Source organism: Rhea americana, unplaced genomic scaffold (genome assembly GCF_003343005.1).
Source record: "Rhea americana isolate MKP2758 unplaced genomic scaffold, rheAme1 scaffold_14, whole genome shotgun sequence".
Classification (NCBI taxonomy): domain Eukaryota; kingdom Metazoa; phylum Chordata; class Aves; order Rheiformes; family Rheidae; genus Rhea; species Rhea americana.
The window spans coordinates 8611461-8628990 of NW_028185483.1; the positions used below are offsets into that span (position 1 = coordinate 8611461).

Sequence of the window (17530 nt, forward strand, 5' to 3'; positions counted from 1 at the left end):
GCAGCCTGTAGAGGGCTTCAGACGCCTCCAGACAGGATGCTCTGTATGTGGAGGAGCAGTTATCACTGCTTCGCTTTATCTTTCTGTCTAGGAGTGAACGTGGTACTGTTTAACGTCTGATACATTTGCTCTCCAGGGTCTGAGCTAAATTTGGGTGGACAGAACTTAGTTGTGTACTCAATCTTTTCCCTATCTAACTTCAATGATGTCTGTATTAAAATCCGACAGTATATGTAGACACACTGGGGACTAGCATCCCAGGCAGAATTACACAATTTGCTTAGCATCTAGGGACTAAATTTTTAGATAAGAACTGTTCTTATAACAGCTTTTCTTTTTCTGCTGTAAAATCTGCAGCAAACCTTGTTATCTAGACAATTTGCCTTGCAAATCAGTTCCTGTGCCTCCTAGGTCTCTTGTGGTGCTTACGTTCTGTCCAAGAGAGACGAGCTATTGGAAAATGAAGCAACTGTCCCTGTACCAAAAGATACAGCTACTGCACGCATGTCACTTCAGGGCTCTAGAGACCAGCAAGAAGATCTGGAAGCAGCGAAGTTTTATTTCAGGTTCCTTCAGTGACCTGCTGTGTGCCTGCCCTTCCAAATCACTACCGCTCCCCTCCCCTCTTCATAACTCAATTTCTTTTCCTGCTTTGTGGGAATAATCCATAATAATCCTTGGTAATCCATGGGAGTCTGGTACAGATACAGACTTAAGAGTAGCGAATACACAGAGTCCAAGGGTTAGACATACTTGTCACAAGATGCAGGAGGATTCACACAACATTTATACAAAAGCTTTGCACAATCAAACATAGACATATAAGCCTGCAAATCAGTCTCTGAATAAAGCGTTTATGTGTAATAACAGGCATGAACCTCACCAAATTTAGAAAAACAAAGAACACGAGTTTTTCATTTTAAATATTAAAAAATAAAGAGGAAGCTGATGAATTTTGTTAACATTCATATACAGATTTATTAAGCCAAAGGAGTTTGTTCACGTACTCTCAACTTGTCGAAGTACATTGCTAGAGCACATGAAATCCTTCTCTTCAACTTTGCTAATAATGGTTACTTTACTTACTTTTTTGGGTTTTTTGCCTTTCAAGCTTAAAAAAATTAACTTTTTCAATAGTCCCCCATGAAAAGCTCTTTTGTTTTTTTTCTTTTCTTTTCTTAAAGTACAAAACAAATGTTTCTCAGACATGTAAACATAACCATCATAGAAATTAAACTGCTCTTGAGGTTAATTTTACTGTGTTACAGACATTCTGTTAGATTTATATCACATTGTATGTATTTTGGCTCAATGACTCCTTCAGTGAAAGTTTTTATCACCTTCACTGTAACAGTGTCTAGAGGCCCTGGTTAGGATTAAGGCCCTTCTGTGCAAGGTGCTGTACAAATACCTCAGTGCAACTCTGAGGTCCCTGATCAGAATGGCATTCGCTGACATGACTGTAACACTCTTTGCTTCCTGTGGTCAGCTGTGATCTGCACAAGTTACAGGAACTGGAGTGAAATTCTATTCCAAACTAATTCTGGAGTTGATGTTCAACTATTGTTGAAGAGAAGAGAAATATTACTATGGGCCAATCCTGATACTTGCAGTCCTGTGAGTAAAGCTTCTCACACTCATGGGAATGCTCACATGAATAACAAACTCCTGTGAGAAAGGTCTGCAAGACTGAGTCCCTGGTTCACTGAATTGTTACAAGCAAGCATGCAAGAGAAGGAGACTAGTTCATTTTCACTTAAGCTTCATTGGTACAACTCTAAGAGAGGAAAGAATAGGGTCAGTTGCTCAGTTTCAGCACTTTGAATGTTTTGAGTTCTGATCCTCAAATGAAAGAAGCCTCTGCTCTACCTTGGGCTTCTGTGATCAGTCCTGGAAAAATCYATTGGACACTTTCAGGCATCTGGAGGCAGTCATTCACTGCTACAAAACAGAGGGCCTCTGTTTTAGGTGTGAAGGCTGCATCCTAGGCAGGAATTCTAAAAACTGTACAACCATCAGCAAAAATTATTCTGAAAACATTTTGGAGCAATTGCAATTTAAATAATGATTTTAACTTGACAGTTGAGGTGGAAAAAGAAAGGGATTACATGAAATAAATAGCAAAGAAATAATGTCCCTAAACAAACATAATATATTCCTGCCTATGAAGCATCCCTTGCAAATCACTGCCCTTTAGGTTATGTCAGATGTTTAAATGAACCTTTTAGAGCTAAAATACAGTACTCTGAAATGAGGTTAGAAAAGTTTAAAAATAACTAATAGGAACTGTGTACAATGCTCTCTTTGAAACAAATTTCCCACCTGTGTTGCCTAGGAGTGTGAGGCCTCAATAGACATAGAGCCGATCTGAAATGGCAGCAGGCATGTGTGTCATGATCTGCATACGCAGCCACCAGTAGTAATCCATGGGGTGGTAACGGGTGTAAGGGGTTGTGGAGGTGAGTGCATGGGCAACACTTTCAATGACAGGTGAGGTGTCTGTCGAGCCACTGTTGCAGTATGTCTCCATCTTGCTGACCTGCTCATCAAAGTACTTCCTGCCATAGTCCTTGCGCACTATCTCAGGGAGCTCGTCCCACATCTTGTCAGCTATGGCTTTGATTCTCTCGGGGCTGTACAGGTTCGTGGCAGCTATGAAGTTGCCGGGCTCCACGATGCTGACCATCACCCCCTGAGGCTGCATCTCGTACCGCAGGCAGTCAGAGAAGGCTTCCACACCAAACTTAGTGATGCAGTATGGTGACCGGGCAGGACTGCCCATCCGACCCATCATGCTACTGATGTTCACTACACGACCTAGGCAGAGGTCAGGTAAACCACAGCCATGATATCTCAGTCAGGGCAGACACCTGATACATACTACCCAACAGAWTCTTGAACATGCACCCACCCGCCCGCTGCACACCTGTAACAGCTGTCTGGCACATAGACCTGTTAAGGGCTCTGACTGAGCTTTGATGTCCTGTGCAACAGCTTTCAGGCAGGAGAAAAGTCCACACCCTGGCTTGCTGTATCTGAGGGCACAGGTACATGGTGACACACAAAGCTCAATGCTGCAGGGAACACTGAACAATACAAAGAGGCTGGATAAAACCTGCATGTTGAGAAACAGGATTGCTCAGCAGCAGTCAGGATTGAGCCCAGACAAGAAGCAGCAGCATCAAAGAAAACCTTTGCCACCAAGACCGAGCTTGTTCATTTGCAAGGCTGAGGCACGCTATGATCCAGCAGCCCAATGGTGGCTATAGTGCCTGCCTCTCAACAGGGTGCATGCTGCTCCTGCACCACAGAGCAGTGTAAGTCCACTGCATCCTCTTCTGCATGACAGCTGGATAATGGCTGGGGGCAGAGAGCCGAGGCCTCTTTCCTCTCCAGAAGCCACTCACCTTTCGATCTCCGTATGAGCGGAAGGAAAGCCTTGGTAGTTCGCACTGTCCCCCATAGGTTCACCTCAGCTACTTCCATGTAGGTGTCCATGCTGGTGAACTCTACCTCCCCGAATGTGGAAATCCCAGCATTGTTAACCAGCCCCCAGAGACCTGGAAGATAAAATCAAACAAAAGGCTTTACCTCTGTGAGACTGACGAAAGCAAGGCTTTGGAAAAGGCCCTGTAACAGTTTTTCATTAAGACCTGTAATGATGAAAGCCAGACAGGAGAGAATCCAGAGCAGATCTCAATCTCTTTATTGAGCAAATGCAACCACAATTGGGGGTTTTCTGTACTGTCCAACACTGCAGTCACAAAGTACTGTGAATAAGGCTGCCAATGAGTTCTGAGTCAACAGAGAATTTCAACCATGTCTAAGCTGCTCTCCTTGCCATTTTCTTTTTATCCCTAGTGATTTTTAAAAGAAGCAAAATATAGTTTCTGAATGCAAAAACAAAGACCTTTTAAGAAATAAAAGAGCAATTCTTTTGAAGTAAAATCCTTTGTGTCATCATAATGACACAAAAAATGACCGCAATGCTGAGAAAGGTGGTGTGGGCGTGGGTGGACATGGGCGGGCATGCATGTCATGGCCTCTCCCTTTTGTTCTGCTGTAACCAACATGACAGCAACTGCAGCTACCAAGTCATTTGGCAACAAAAAGAAGGATTAGAAAGAAACTTGGAATAATTTAAACTCATTTCTTATAATTTCCTAATTGCACAGGAAACTGGCTAAGAAAGGCCCGTGATGGCTTCTCTCTGCTGCTTAGGAAAACTTACTGTAATCTGTTCAATAACTGTGTCCAGGCCTGTGTTCTAAGAAGCAGCCCAGAGAAGGCAAACTCGTCTTGACCTACACTTGAGAATACAGGGCTAGAAGACACTTATAAGACGCACATATGAAARTTTAATATATAAAAAGTAAAAGAAATCATGCAAAATCCAAAATAAATCATTACTAGTTGTTCTGCATTTGATACAGTAGCCCAATCCTGAAGTGCTGAGGGGAGGAAAAAAACAGTTCAAASGGTAGAAAGGTTTCAGGAATGCATCAACAACTGGTATTTTCATAGTACTAGTGCAGAAATTGTTGTCCTTACTTCACCACAATAAGGTTGGCAGGCTAAGAAAGTCAGTTACAGCTGCCCCTTGGGCTCTTGAGATTTGTAACATCTGGTAATACGTGAAATAGCATTAACTGTACTCAGTTGTCTTCATGAGAAATCCTATGATGGGTCCCTCCATCTCCTTTCCTTTTGAAAGTCTGGGGAAACATTTCAGTTGCTAATCTCCAATCTTCGAGCCCTAGCCTTTTATGCCTACATTCACCCTTTTGGGTTTGTAGTTTTACATTCTTGCTGCTGCTGCTCAGCATATGTATCAAAGAGCCTCTTCTGATACTTCAAATGGAGCTGTTAATGCCAGAGTCCCACGACAAGCTATAAGATATTAATTAACAGACAATCAGATCCTTAGTCTGTGTCTTTGACTAGCTTTGTGAACATCCTTTGAACTGCTAGAACCTCCAATGATGAAGGCCCCCCACAGGGGTTCTGCATGCACAGAAAATGTGGGAACAGGTCCAACAACCTGTTCTTCTTCATGTAAGTACAGAAAAAAAGCCACAGGCTGAACTCTGCATTTACAGGAGTGGAAGCAGAGATCACAGTCTGCATGGAGACCTTCCCAGCAGTGCCAAAAAGAAGTTTCAAACTAAAAAACTCCAGCCTTCTCTACAATCTCAGACCAAAGTGAAGTATCATGCAGACAACAAACTCAGATTCCCCAGGTGAACATAGCAAAGCTAATGGCACTTGGACAGACAGCTCGTGGTCCTGAAAGGTTTGAACCTGCCAAGTGCTCAGTAGCCTGCTCCTGATCCAGCGCTGAGCTCCAGGTGTGTGAACCGAACCCTCCAGCAGCTCCTTTTCCAACTCGGCCGTGTAACACAGGTCATCTTGGTCTCTGCCAGCAGTGCTAGCAGTGACTCTGCAGGTAGTGGTGATGTTAGTGATGCAGACATTTTTCCATCCTAATCTGAACTGTAAGAGACCCCCTTGTTCCACACAGTTAGAGATAGCCATGCACAGCCTGCCCTCCATGGCTCTGCCAGCTGCCCCTGCCGCAGCACCAGGCAGAGCTGGGCTCTGCAACAGCACCATCTGGCGCACAGCCCAGGCAAAACAACCACCTGGGCAGGCCCTGGCCTGAGCAGCAGCAGGAATCACAAGCAGGAAGCTTTGCCTGATCACAATTTGCCACAAGTCTCCAGAGCCAGGTTTCTGGCTGGCATAGACCAATGTGCTACAGTTCTTGAAAAAGGGCCAATATCTGTGTGCTGAGAACCCAAAAGCATTGAAACACTGGCAAAACTTCAGGAGGTGCCAACACCCTAGAATTAATTTCCATTCAGCAGAGATGATCCAGGTTTTAGGAAGTGAAAGGAATAATAATAAACTTCTGGTCATACAAGAGAGCATCAATCCTAGGGCTCTGAAACAACAACCTGATATCAGCTAATGTTCCCATAGGAGCTAGCAAAGAAAACAGCAGAACTTTTTTGTAMGTGCTCTCTTAAATGGCAAGAGGGAAGCTGCTTTCTGATACAACACAGCATGTAAACAGGCCATCTGCTCTGCACTGCTGCCCCTCAAAGCATTGTGCCCTTCATTCACTTGGCAAACTTTTGAAATATCTCTGAAAATGTTTTAACRCACAGCTGAGGGAGCTCTTGCCACTGACCTTCACGTGATACTGGAGTCTACTGAATGCACCTACCTTTCTCAGGATCCTCCAGGCTGCTGTTCACTTGCTCCACTGCTCGGTCCACTTCTTTGCTGTCACAGACATTGAGCTGGACAGTTCTCATTCGATCACTGTTCATGTTGTCGAGATCCTTGGAGCCACCATCTCCCTTGTCCTAAATGACAGAAAAGGGCTGGTTTGAATCTGCGGAAGAGACCTCGTGTAAAAGAGGAAAAATGCATAGCAACCACCAAATCAAGCAGAGTGCACAGGGCAGTTGCAGAATAGCCAGGGCAGGCTTGCAGCTCGAAGAGGAAAAGGAACAGACAGAACTGCTCCTGCAGATGAGCATCGTTCCTCTGCATCTCCATATGACCACCAGCTCCATCACTGAGCCAGCTGGTACAGATTTGACCAGAAAAAATGCAAGTAGAGTAAGACCTGCCCCATCATGTTAACTCCTGCCCAGTATGAGTTTATGAGACCAAGCTATGCCCTACTACCACAGCTGAAAGAATGTGGTGCCATTATTACTTTTGCATTGTATATAGGGCACAACAATACTGTGGTAGAGGTATAGCATATAATAGGTAAAAAGTAGCTGCACATACACCCTGCATGTACTTTTCAGTCATACGCCAGTGCTGGCTGTGGCAGTTCTGCAAGAGGGATTGTTTGTGCATTGCTTTCTTCCTGCTGCTTATCTGTGCCTGCTGCCTGAAGTGAATCTACGGCTGCCAACTGACTCCTACAGAGTCCAGTTGTCAGGTGTCTGGCCAGCTTGCATGTTAGTAATTTGCCCAGGAAAACTGATCTTTTCCAGTGTCCTGCTCTTCTTCCCCCTTTCTCCTTCTTTCAAGCTCTTTCTCCTTCCCGGTTCTTATCTCTACTTCCTTATTCTTAGCTGAGAGCAACAGAATCCCCCCAAAATATATAGCTATATACACACAAATACATAATATATACATGTATATATATACACACACATATATATGTATATATATATCTCCATTCACAGCTCAGCCATGTAACTGCAGCTAACCCTTAARCTACATTTCACAAGGGTCTGGTGCTGCTAGCCACAAGGCTGTCATGCTCAGAGCCAGCCATTCAAGTGGACCAGCAGCTTAGCCCAGCTACAGTGCTACCAGAACACAGACACAGAAGATCAGTGAGTTTGGGAATATCCCTGGATTGCTTTCATGGTTATATGCTACTGGACTCTGCAGGTTTTTGCAGAGCTTCTTTGTAGGGGCTTGTGAATGTCTGGCTCTGAAAATAACTACTTCTTTGAAACATCTCTGTCTTTACTGTAAAAACCTCCCTCTGTCCCCTCAACATAATGCCTCACAAGGTGAAACCTTTTATTCCCCATTAATAGGCTAGCCATGGCACATGTCCCATAGGATCATCTGATGGCTGCTGGGCTCTCCTTCCTCCAGCCCTTATCCCTTCTGGGTAGCTYTACTTACTTAGCTAGCATTAGTGCATAAGCATTGGAGTGCTCTTCACACCTGAGCTTTTACAAGGCAGGTATGATAGAGGAGGTAAAGCTTTGTTCCACTAACCTGGAAAGGATCAGCTCTTCACAGTGGGCCTGTCTCCAGACTGCTGAATGGCAYTGATTAGTTCTAAATATCTCAAATAGCAAGGACTCCCATCACTCCCTTTGGGAGACTGTCAGCAGTCAGCTGTCAATGAGATAGTGCCTGCYTCCACAGTCTGAACCTGAAGTGCCCATTTGCCCCAGCAGAATGAGAGCCCACTTCAGATATTTCAGTCTGTCCATGCAAGAAGGGTGGCTATGTATCTCACTGTCTCTGTGCCATCTCTGCATCTTCTAGCTCCTCTTGTTCCTATACTTAATCATTTGCTTCACAGACAGTACCCTAAATTTCACTGAAGTACTTGGTATGTCCTCTATGCTCTTCTCCATCCTTTCTTATTCTGCTGCAGACTGTTAATACCAGTTAGTATTTGTCCTTAACAGGAGGCATCTACTGCACTCTCCTCACACAAAAGCATACTGCATACAAAATGGAGCAGTTAAAAGTTCCATGCRTAGCTTAGCAGTATTTGGTTTTATAATGACCAAAAGCAATGCTTTGTGTTAAGCTTTTTGCTCACTCAAACCCACTTTGGTGCTGAAGCCAGTGCATATGGCAAAGGACTAAAYAGCATACAAATGGCATACAGGGGAATGCCAAGAGAGAATCAGCAAATGCAAACGTGCAAGTCCCTTGGAATCAGCAGATGTGGCTTAAGGGAAGATAGAGAATAGCAAGGCCAAGGTGCTTCTTCCCCAATCTCAAGTCTACAAGGTGCTGTGAAATCACCTTGAAGAGAAGAAACTCCAGAAGCCACTATGGGAAGGCAGAGTAGAACAAGCACATGACTTGAAATGTTAGAAATTTTGGCAAAAGGTAGGTAGCAGTGGGCTTGATCCTGAAGTATCCAATTCTCCTTGCACGGCCAGGCCTCTGGACCACAACAACGCAGCAACCTCAGAGGCCTCTTGAGCACTGTTGTGAACTTCACAGCCTTCTCTTCCTCCCTCACAGAGTTGCCTAAGAAACCCAACATCCGTCGGCTACAGTTCCAGCCACACGCTGCCTGGTGCTTGGATAGGAACTATCTGCAGCTGCAAAGCCAGACCCAAGGGCTGGACCTTAGGCATTGACCTAGACCCACAGGATCATTCTTTTCCCTCTTTGGAAAGGGCAGAAGGGTGATGTTTAAGGAARAAACTCTGCCATCACACCATGCTCTCCTGACACAGGACAGAGCCCACCCCACAAACCTTGCACCCTTCAGCAGCAGTGCAAGGACCTTCTTATGCTACGTGGAGAGACCAATTCCTCTTCACTGACCCCAAGGCAAGAAGACCCAGGTCTTGCATATTTATATTACATACTGCTACCTCATCTTTTTCTTTCCTTGGTCACCCTTTGGAGCCCAGCTTGGATCTGCCTCTGTATCCCTGACGTGTTAACCTGTGGCTCTAAGCATGCTTGCTAAGCCCTGTAGTAACTTGCCTGCATCCTGGCTTGCTCAGATGACCTCTGTCTTCTCATCCCCCTGCAAGCCCCAACAGGCCTGAGCACACAAAGCAAAGCAAACAGGAATTCCACGACAATCCTGACAGCCATGACAAACACCACATATGTCCATTGGCAACAGGTACTGATGGTAAAATACCTTCTTCATCTTGTGTCAGCTGGCTCCTACAGCTATTAATCGAAGAGAAAAAATAAGGCAGCTGCAGTGTGATAGTTCATTGAATCCAGTCTGTCACTGTCTCTAGCAATGAAGCATCAACACAACTCTCATGTGAATATATTTGTCAGTGAAAATGTTAGGAAGAATCAGTATGTGAAATATACACATCTGAAGATAAAAGGAGCCAGAAGCACAGATGCATTGTTGAGCTTTACTCAGTCATGACTCTAAATGTACCTCTCTGTCTGCTCAGGTKTCCTTCAGAGGTGGTCAGGATCTAGCCATGCTAGGAAGCTTTTCCTAAGGAAGAGCCACCACTGCTGGCACACACTTTGCGTGTGCAAGTAGGAGAGGATGTTCCTAAGGAGAGTGCGTACCCCAAGGACACAATTGGTCCCCAAGCCGGCCTTTGACATGTAGCTGCACTCTGAAAAAGCCACACGTGTAACAGTCRTTTCCTCTCAGTTAGGGCTAAAACAAATACACTCAATTTAGAAGCAAAAGATGATGCTTCTCATTTCCAGCTGCACTTCTGTCTGGAATTTAAGACCACACTGGGCTTTTTTTCTGTACTTAAGGTGAGCACTAGCAATAAAAACATTCTGATCAGATTCTAATTGTGGTTTTGCTAATGAAGCCTGTGACAAAAATAAAAATCAACTCACTCTCCTGGAGCTGTTTTGATTCTACAGGGCTAAGAGTTTGGTTTTCTTCATGAAGTACATGACTTGAAGACACATAGGAGACATATGATTAAGAAGATTYGGTATTTTTATAGTGTTCTTCTGATGGCGACTGCTGTTAGCAATCTTGCCATGGTGGCATAAATTTTGGAACATGAGATGCAAGTCCAGCTAAAAATGCAACATTTAATTACACAGTGATACAGCAAAGGCTTCTGCTGATTTTGATGAAGAAATAAATGGTGATCAAAGCCTATGAGAGTTTTGGCATGCTGCTTTGCATCAACTTCTGTTGAAATTGTGAGAGGCCAAGGCTTTCCAGTGACATGCATTCAGTAGCATGTGTACTGAAATCACTATAACAAATGGAGGCTTCAGAGATATTTAATCAGACATTGAAAATCAGGTCTTTCTGATATCTCAGACAGAGGAAGTGAAACTCAGAAGYAACTTTGTTGCTCTGAGATTTTTGGCTACTGTCAAYATCTGAGCAGACTATAACTCTGAAYAGTGTTTTTTTAAGTCTGCAACTTTAGTGTATTCTGTAATGTTGATCTTCAATTAAAAAAGCTGAGCAGAGCTTATTATTCTTATTCGCAAAGAAGTCTTCTTCTCCCTCCTCCTCTGCCCTTGAAATCTTTTGAAAAGCAGCAATTTACACAGACAAAAGTTTCTTGCTCTGCTGTGAAGCCTGTAGGGGGAGCCCAGACTAATAAATAAATCCTTGATCTAAAGCTGAGAGACCACAAGGGGCAGAGCTATCGAAACATAAACTTCTTATTTGAAAAAATACAGCAGAAAGAAAACTACTGATTGAAGCAATACTTCCTAATAATGGAAAGATAACAGCAGAAAGGGTATTAATAATGTTTAAAAAATACCTGGCAATGTCTCTTCAAAGACTATAATGAGGATACATTTACAGTGATCAGTGAGCTAAAAGATTAGGATCAAAATAGCTGACCCACCCCAGGATATCCTGAGGATTAAGTTTGTTTCTCTCAGGAAAAGGCCATGCAGCCAAAAAAGCGAAACTGCTTCATACCACAGAGAGGCTACAGCTCTCTTCTCTTACCCATTACCAGGCAGCTCTGACTGCCATACAAAGCTCCCCTCGAGAATATATCAAGACTGTCACTAGGCTGTTTGTGGCCTGATTCTGCTCTCATTTGCACTAGTGGAACTCTGTAGCCTTCACAGCAATTTCAAGAGGCTCTCAGTACACCCTGGGGCATGGCTGCACTCAAGGATACACAGAGATACAGTCATACAACATGTCATAAAATCATTGGTGGCTTGGTGGTTGTCACAATTAATCAAATTAAGCTCTGCATAAATATGTATTATTCCAGAGCAGGTCCAAAGATCCAGATTCAACTTGGCCCTACAGTTTGCTTATGGATAAACCTATAAACTTAGATTTGGGTTTCTAGCCCATTGGCTTTGGCCAGGTCATGACATTGACATTCAAATGAGAACCTCCCCAAACACTGTGCAGACTTGGTTCTGCTCCAGGCCAGTTTATGTTCCACGAAAATCAAACACTTACGTTTTTTTCCCCTTGGGCAACCAACCACTCTCTCCTCAGTGCAAAGTTGTGCCGAGTAGAGCCGAAAGACTTGATTTGATATGTGTCTGTGCACGTGCCACTGGTGAAGAATAAAGTTTTTGCTTTCCTTACCTTTTGCAGGCAGCCAGCATAAACAATGAAGCCTTTGGTGTGCAGGTGCTTGGCCAAGGCAAATCCAAACCCTGAATCACAACCTGTTATAAGTACAGCTCTGCTGCCAATCTGCAAAACAAAACAAATAAACAAAAAACTTACTAGAACAGAGTGCTTGGAATGAATGATTTGCAGCACAGAGAACAAAACTACATCCTTGGCCACGAGCAGTCCGTTCCAGGGACATTCTCTACACTCATTGCCAGCTACTGCCACCCAGTGCCTCCTGAAGACAAGAAACCTTTATTTTTGGAGGAAATCCAGTGAGGCAGGGTTATCGACCTCCCAACACAAAGAGAAACTCAGCATCTCTGGCAACAGGCTACCACAGCCAGGAGGCCAAGCAAATCAGCAATCCCTGCAGCTCATATGCATCTCAAAACCTGAAAATACAGCAGACAGTTCCCAAGGAACATTTCCGCTTCAGTAGGAACTGTTCCAATATGTACAGGGATAAGCAGAGCACCAGGAATACACCAATCTACTTTCTTGTGCCATATAGCCTATAGGTGTTGGGGAAGATCAGCTTAACCAAAGAAGGAATAAGGATTGATCCAGCTGACTGCTCATCCATGTTTGTCCCTCTAGCACATAAACCCTCTAGTGCTGAGTTTTTAAAACGATGCAAAATCAGGTGGGTTTAACGTTTGGAATCAAGACTAGTTGGTCATTAGTATTTTTGCCTTCTTGTTTTTCCAATCTGTAATTTAAACAGGAGAAACTCACCTCTTTTCTTCTCCAAATACCTGACTTACTATCCTACTGTAATCCAAAGAGAAGTAGCATTTAATAACTATTACAAATGAATGATGTGTCAAACATTCTAGCAGCAATGGATGTATAAGCAGCAAGATGCTGCTGTGGGTGGGATTAGGTAATAACTATTGCAATTCACTCCAACTTGTCACTGCTTATAACTAGAAATTTGTCTTTCCCTAGAATATAGTGGGACTCAGAGTGTCACAAGTGCCACACCTAAATGCTTTGAGACTTTTTCCCAAGCTTACAGAGGGAGATGTATATGCTCTAGCATTTCTTCAGTATTGAGTCATGTGTCATAAGACATGCAAATGCTAAAAAATTCCCCCTCCTTTTGCCTGGCACTGTTCCTGGCAGACTAGTGACGTCAAGGAAAGAACTATGAAGGAAGAGGGCTACTTTCTGTATTCAGACCTGAGGATACATCAATTTATTTACATCTCTACATCACCATTCTCAGGAAGGAATGTTTTATTAAGCACTTGTCATGCAAATTCCCTCCACTCTAAGGTGGAACATTTCATCTGCTGAGTGAGTTCCAAATTTAGAACCTCTCTGCCATTAGTCTGATTGTTTATTTCCATCCTTAGTAGCATGCACCATGCTACGTCAATGGAAGCTCTATACTAGGAAAGAATGTGGAGTATGTTGGAAAGGTCCAGCTCAGAATCCCTCTGGCAGATCAGCAAAATATTTTGGTCACCAGGCTTCAGGGAGTTAAAAACCCCAACTCAGCAGAACTGGTTCCAAGAAATCAAAATCACACTCACCTGATCAACTTCACTTGCATAAGAGCGGCTGCCACATCGGGACAAGAGAGGGAAGTAAAATTTTTGCACAGGCCTGTGAGAAAATATAGAACAGTCATGGAATATCTTGTCTGAAGTCTTGTGCTGCTACATACGCATGAGAAGGGTGCTGCTGACACACACAGTGTAGGTTTTCATTTGAGAAGACAGGATCTGGTCTAGAGTTCTCCTTAGTTTGAGCCTGTGTGTTTCCTACCTTACGAAACATTTTTTTGCTCAAAAAGACCTCAATGCTATTTCCAGTCATAGAAGCTGGATATTACTGAGAATTCTAAAATAACTTCTAGTTTCAAGGCACTGGGCTGTCTCCGCCTGCAAAATGGGCAGTATACAATGTTTTCATTTCCCAACAGTAACAACACTTTCATTTAGAGTGACATAAAGCTGGCTCAGTGGAAATTATTCATTTTTCTGATGAAAATATACTGCTGTGGCATTGTTTCTCATACCCAGCCTTAGGTTTACTTTGCTTGGATCCATCTCATTGCCTTTATGTGCAGCTCCATCCTTGTGTCACCTTAGATAACATTTCTTCCTCCACAGTGTCTGTACCCATCAGATCTTATATCCCCTCTCTGTAACTGCTTAAACTAAGAGTAACCATAGCTTTGAGTAATACCTGCCATGCAGATCTGAAACTCCTCCATATAGTATGTCGGACTTRCAGGAAAATATACCATGTTTGCAAATGCAGACCAGAGTAAAGTGACAGTGCTTTCCAGAAAATGAGCACCTATTCAGAAAAGCTATGCTACCGGTGGCATCACACTCTCTCAACCCTTGCCAGCACTCATCAAAACTGGGCCAATACGACACATTAGAACGACTCTACCATCAGTTCTTGCTAGCCACCTGTCTGGATTGTATCAGCTTTTTTCTGTTCTCTTTTGAGCATGGCCATTACTCACCTACAGCCTTCTAACTTTCCACTAGACTTGCCGTATTTCAGCTGCCCTCTGGTCTGTCTGGCAAGATCTATCTCCTAGCAGAGCTTAAGTTCTAGACTGTTCCTCTGCCTTGTGAATGAACCTTCCTAATCACTCACAATTATCTCCTGCTCAGACATAAGAGGCAYTCCCAGGGTGACCTGAGCCACACTGAACACTAATCTGAAGGTATTCTGGCCTCTGAGCTGCACCTTGGGACAACAAGGCTGAAAGGGTCTAATAGGGCAGAAGCTTTAAACCAGAGAGGAAAAATACAAATGCCATTCTTGTTGAAAGACATTTTACAATCAGTCAGTGCACCTGTATCCTGCATCAATCCATCTCTTCTACCTAACTGAGTGTCACAAGCCTTATCTACTCTGGAAATAGCAATGGCCAATGCTATTGCTGCAGAGGTCAGTTCCCTGGCCGTGTATAACATTACTGACCTGCTATTCTGGTTTCAAACTTTCATCTCAACAGTAAGTTCCTTTGTGTGTCTCAAAGTGCCTAGAAATGTTCATAACACACATTTTAGTTGCATTAATTTTTATTTTTCGTTATCATCTCTGGTCTTGTTATTTCATTATAGCACACTAATTAGCTGCTCTCTAATCACAGTAACCTGTAGAGAACTGACATTTTGTCTACCTTGACCTGAAGATAAGGGAACCAAACGTGTTCTGGTTACTGATCAGCAGAAATGTCATCAGAGGACACTGTTAAGATAGCTACCTGATGTTAGCCCCCACACAGTACACTAATGTTGCATGAACCATTTTTTGTCATTCTGCATGATGGAATTCTAGATACTATCACTGAGACCTTTAAAATGTTCAGATGGTCATGGAACTGAATCTGTTCTTGTTACTAATCATTTGTTTTTGCGTCAGTTATATGAATAAAAGCAATTCTCAGCTTGAAAAATCAGGTATACAAACGTTACCTCACTGTATTAAGATATTGGTAGAGTGACAGCATGGCCTTTCAGATGAACAGTTGGATTTCCACTTCAGATTTAACAGTTTGAGGATATGTCAAAAAATGTAAAACATTGTATCAAGAGCTGAGTACCAAAAGCAGAAATACATAGTAAGCAAATAAAAGAATATGCTGAAAATTCTTTTCTCAAGTTTATAAAATATTGATTTGTATTTTTAAGGACACAGAAGTTTCGCTCTGGTACARGTTTGGTCTCCTGTGCAGCAGATAAAAGGGGCCACCTGTTTTCATGAGAAATTAAGGTTAGACTTTTCTGTCTTTCATCTTCACAACTCTCTGTTACAGGAGTCATCCTTGAGAGTGATGGTGCTGGACATGAACAGAAATGGAACCACACTGATGGTAGCAGTTCTCGCTCAGCAGGCCATGAGCCATTTTTAAATGGCTTCTGCATAACTAGTGGTGCACACAGTACTGTTTGGGAACCCTGCTCTGAAACAATGCCACTGAAAGCACTCAGCTTACTCTGACTTTGAACTAGTATGATTCTCTTAAAATATTAGTAGAAATGGTATTTTTTTTTCAGAGCTAAGAATTAGAATTGAGTAGGTAATTTTCTGTTCAAGTTCAGAAAAAAAGTCAGCTTCATCCCCATCCACCTCCCTTTCTCACAAAAACCCTCCCTCTCAACTTTCTCTCTTCATTTTATATGGTTCATTATCTCTTTAATAGAGTCACAGAAATATGTGACTGTTCCTTGCAGTGCAGCAAGGCCTACCTGCTGATATTGAGGAATAAATCATTGCTAGACATTAAATCAACCCTTTGACTGCAGATGACTGCACAGGTATTAAAAAATACGTTGTCAACCCCTACTTGCATAAAGAATCCATCTCCTAAAAATAAACAGTCTCACTGAAATCAAATGAGCCTTCAATACATGCTTTATTCAAGGTGTCATTCTTTCTTCTTCTCCATCAAGTTTCTTACCTGAAGCCATTCCCTGGGTCCTTGACATTAAGGGTTTTCACAGAGAAGTTCAGGAGAGGCCGGGACAGTCTGGTTGCCAACATCCTTTCAGTTAACTCACTCAGCAAGACAGCTCTCCCTTAGCTCTGCAGTACAAGATAGCACCTCTCGTTTGCTCAGTTATTTTGTAAGTCATGCTGACTCCTTGTATTTTAACAAGCAAATAAAGTCCAAAGGAACTCATCTTCTCCCCTTGCAGTCCCTCACATGGAGATAAACAGCTCAACTTTCAATCACCTCAAACTGCTTTTACATACAGAAGATTATAAGTAAATTGACCAGCAGGGAGCCATTTAAAGAAAATCCTCATTTACGGTACCTTAAACAATATTCTCTGAAATAGCTAAAATTAGGTTACTTATGTATGGAATATACTCCTTTAAGTAAGTTACGTTAAATATTTTGCAAATAAAACGTAAGTTCAAGCCAAGGGTGACATTGTGTTACATGTTCCCAAAGCAATCCTTGGCTTTACTGCTAGTATTGCTATGTGGTTAAAAATATATGCAGCTCTTCGAAATTAAGTAGCTGGCAATATCAGACTATACACAGAGTATCACTGTTAGTTATTATGGGAAGAAAATGGCTCAAAAACAGGAGTTAAAAACAGTTTCAGTAGTATTCATTTTGAATAAAAAAGATCCATCACAAAAAAGAACTTGAAGTACAGTTTCTTTTATTAAAGCAGAAAAATTGTATCTAATTATTAAAGTTTATTTCTATCTCTGTTGAATTCTGYATTGTTACTGCACTTCAGGGGCCTGTCTGAAAACAGGCCTAGACTAAAAAATGCAAAATTATCATGAGAGGATATCTGGCTCAGAACAGAAAGGCTCTAGAAAACTCAAAGAAAAGCACATCTATGTTAGTCCTATTTAATTACCTCAGAAGACCAGCTGGTTACTGTAATTATCTGAAATTTAGTGTTGCTGGTCAAATTGATTTTTTTTTTTTTTAAGGGTGCGGTGGTCACAGGCCCCCATCAGCTGGCTGACATGCACCTCACCACACTTTTCATTCCCCAAGAAGCTGCGAGCGTTTCACGACCCATCATAATCGCGTGTGCCGGCCGGCGGCAGCGCGCTACCCGTCGCCGCTTCGGGAGGGCGAGGCGGGCRTAGGCCGCGGCGCGCCGAGGAAGATGTCCGCGCCCGCTGGCGCAGCGGGCGCGCACCGGGGCCAGGCGCGGCCCCGCGCCCTCCCGCCCCCCGCGGCAGGGCCGGGCCGGGCCGGGCGGAGGCCCC

The 17530-nt window shown here is 43.1% G+C and overlaps 1 protein-coding gene across 1 annotated transcript; it reads right to left on the reverse strand.

Moving 5' to 3' along the window:
• Positions 1–953: 953 nt before the first annotated feature.
• BDH1 (3-hydroxybutyrate dehydrogenase 1) lies at positions 954–17253 on the reverse strand. Its single transcript, XM_085298653.1, has 7 exons — positions 17170–17253; positions 16248–16372; positions 13351–13423; positions 11780–11890; positions 6230–6371; positions 3408–3560; positions 954–2817 (listed from the first exon to the last, which is right to left on the reverse strand). The coding sequence occupies exons 2-7, from the start codon at positions 16328–16330 to the stop codon at positions 2348–2350; spliced, it is 1032 nt and encodes a 343-aa protein (XP_085154779.1). The 5' UTR covers positions 16331–16372; positions 17170–17253; the 3' UTR covers positions 954–2347.
• Positions 17254–17530: the final 277 nt, after the last annotated feature.

Bases quoted from the DNA above. Each gene is read 5' to 3' on its own strand.
- BDH1 (XM_085298653.1), bottom strand. From the start codon at position 16,330: ATGTTGGCAACCAGACTGTCCCGGCCTCTCCTGAACTTCTCTGTGAAA. The intron at 3,561-6,229 runs GTAGGTGCATTC...TTTATCTTCCAG, and splicing joins CCTGGAGGATCCTGAGAAAG to GTCTCTGGGGGCTGGTTAAC. The intron at 2,818-3,407 runs GTGAGTGGCTTC...ACCTCTGCCTAG, and splicing joins GCTCATACGGAGATCGAAAG to GTCGTGTAGTGAACATCAGT.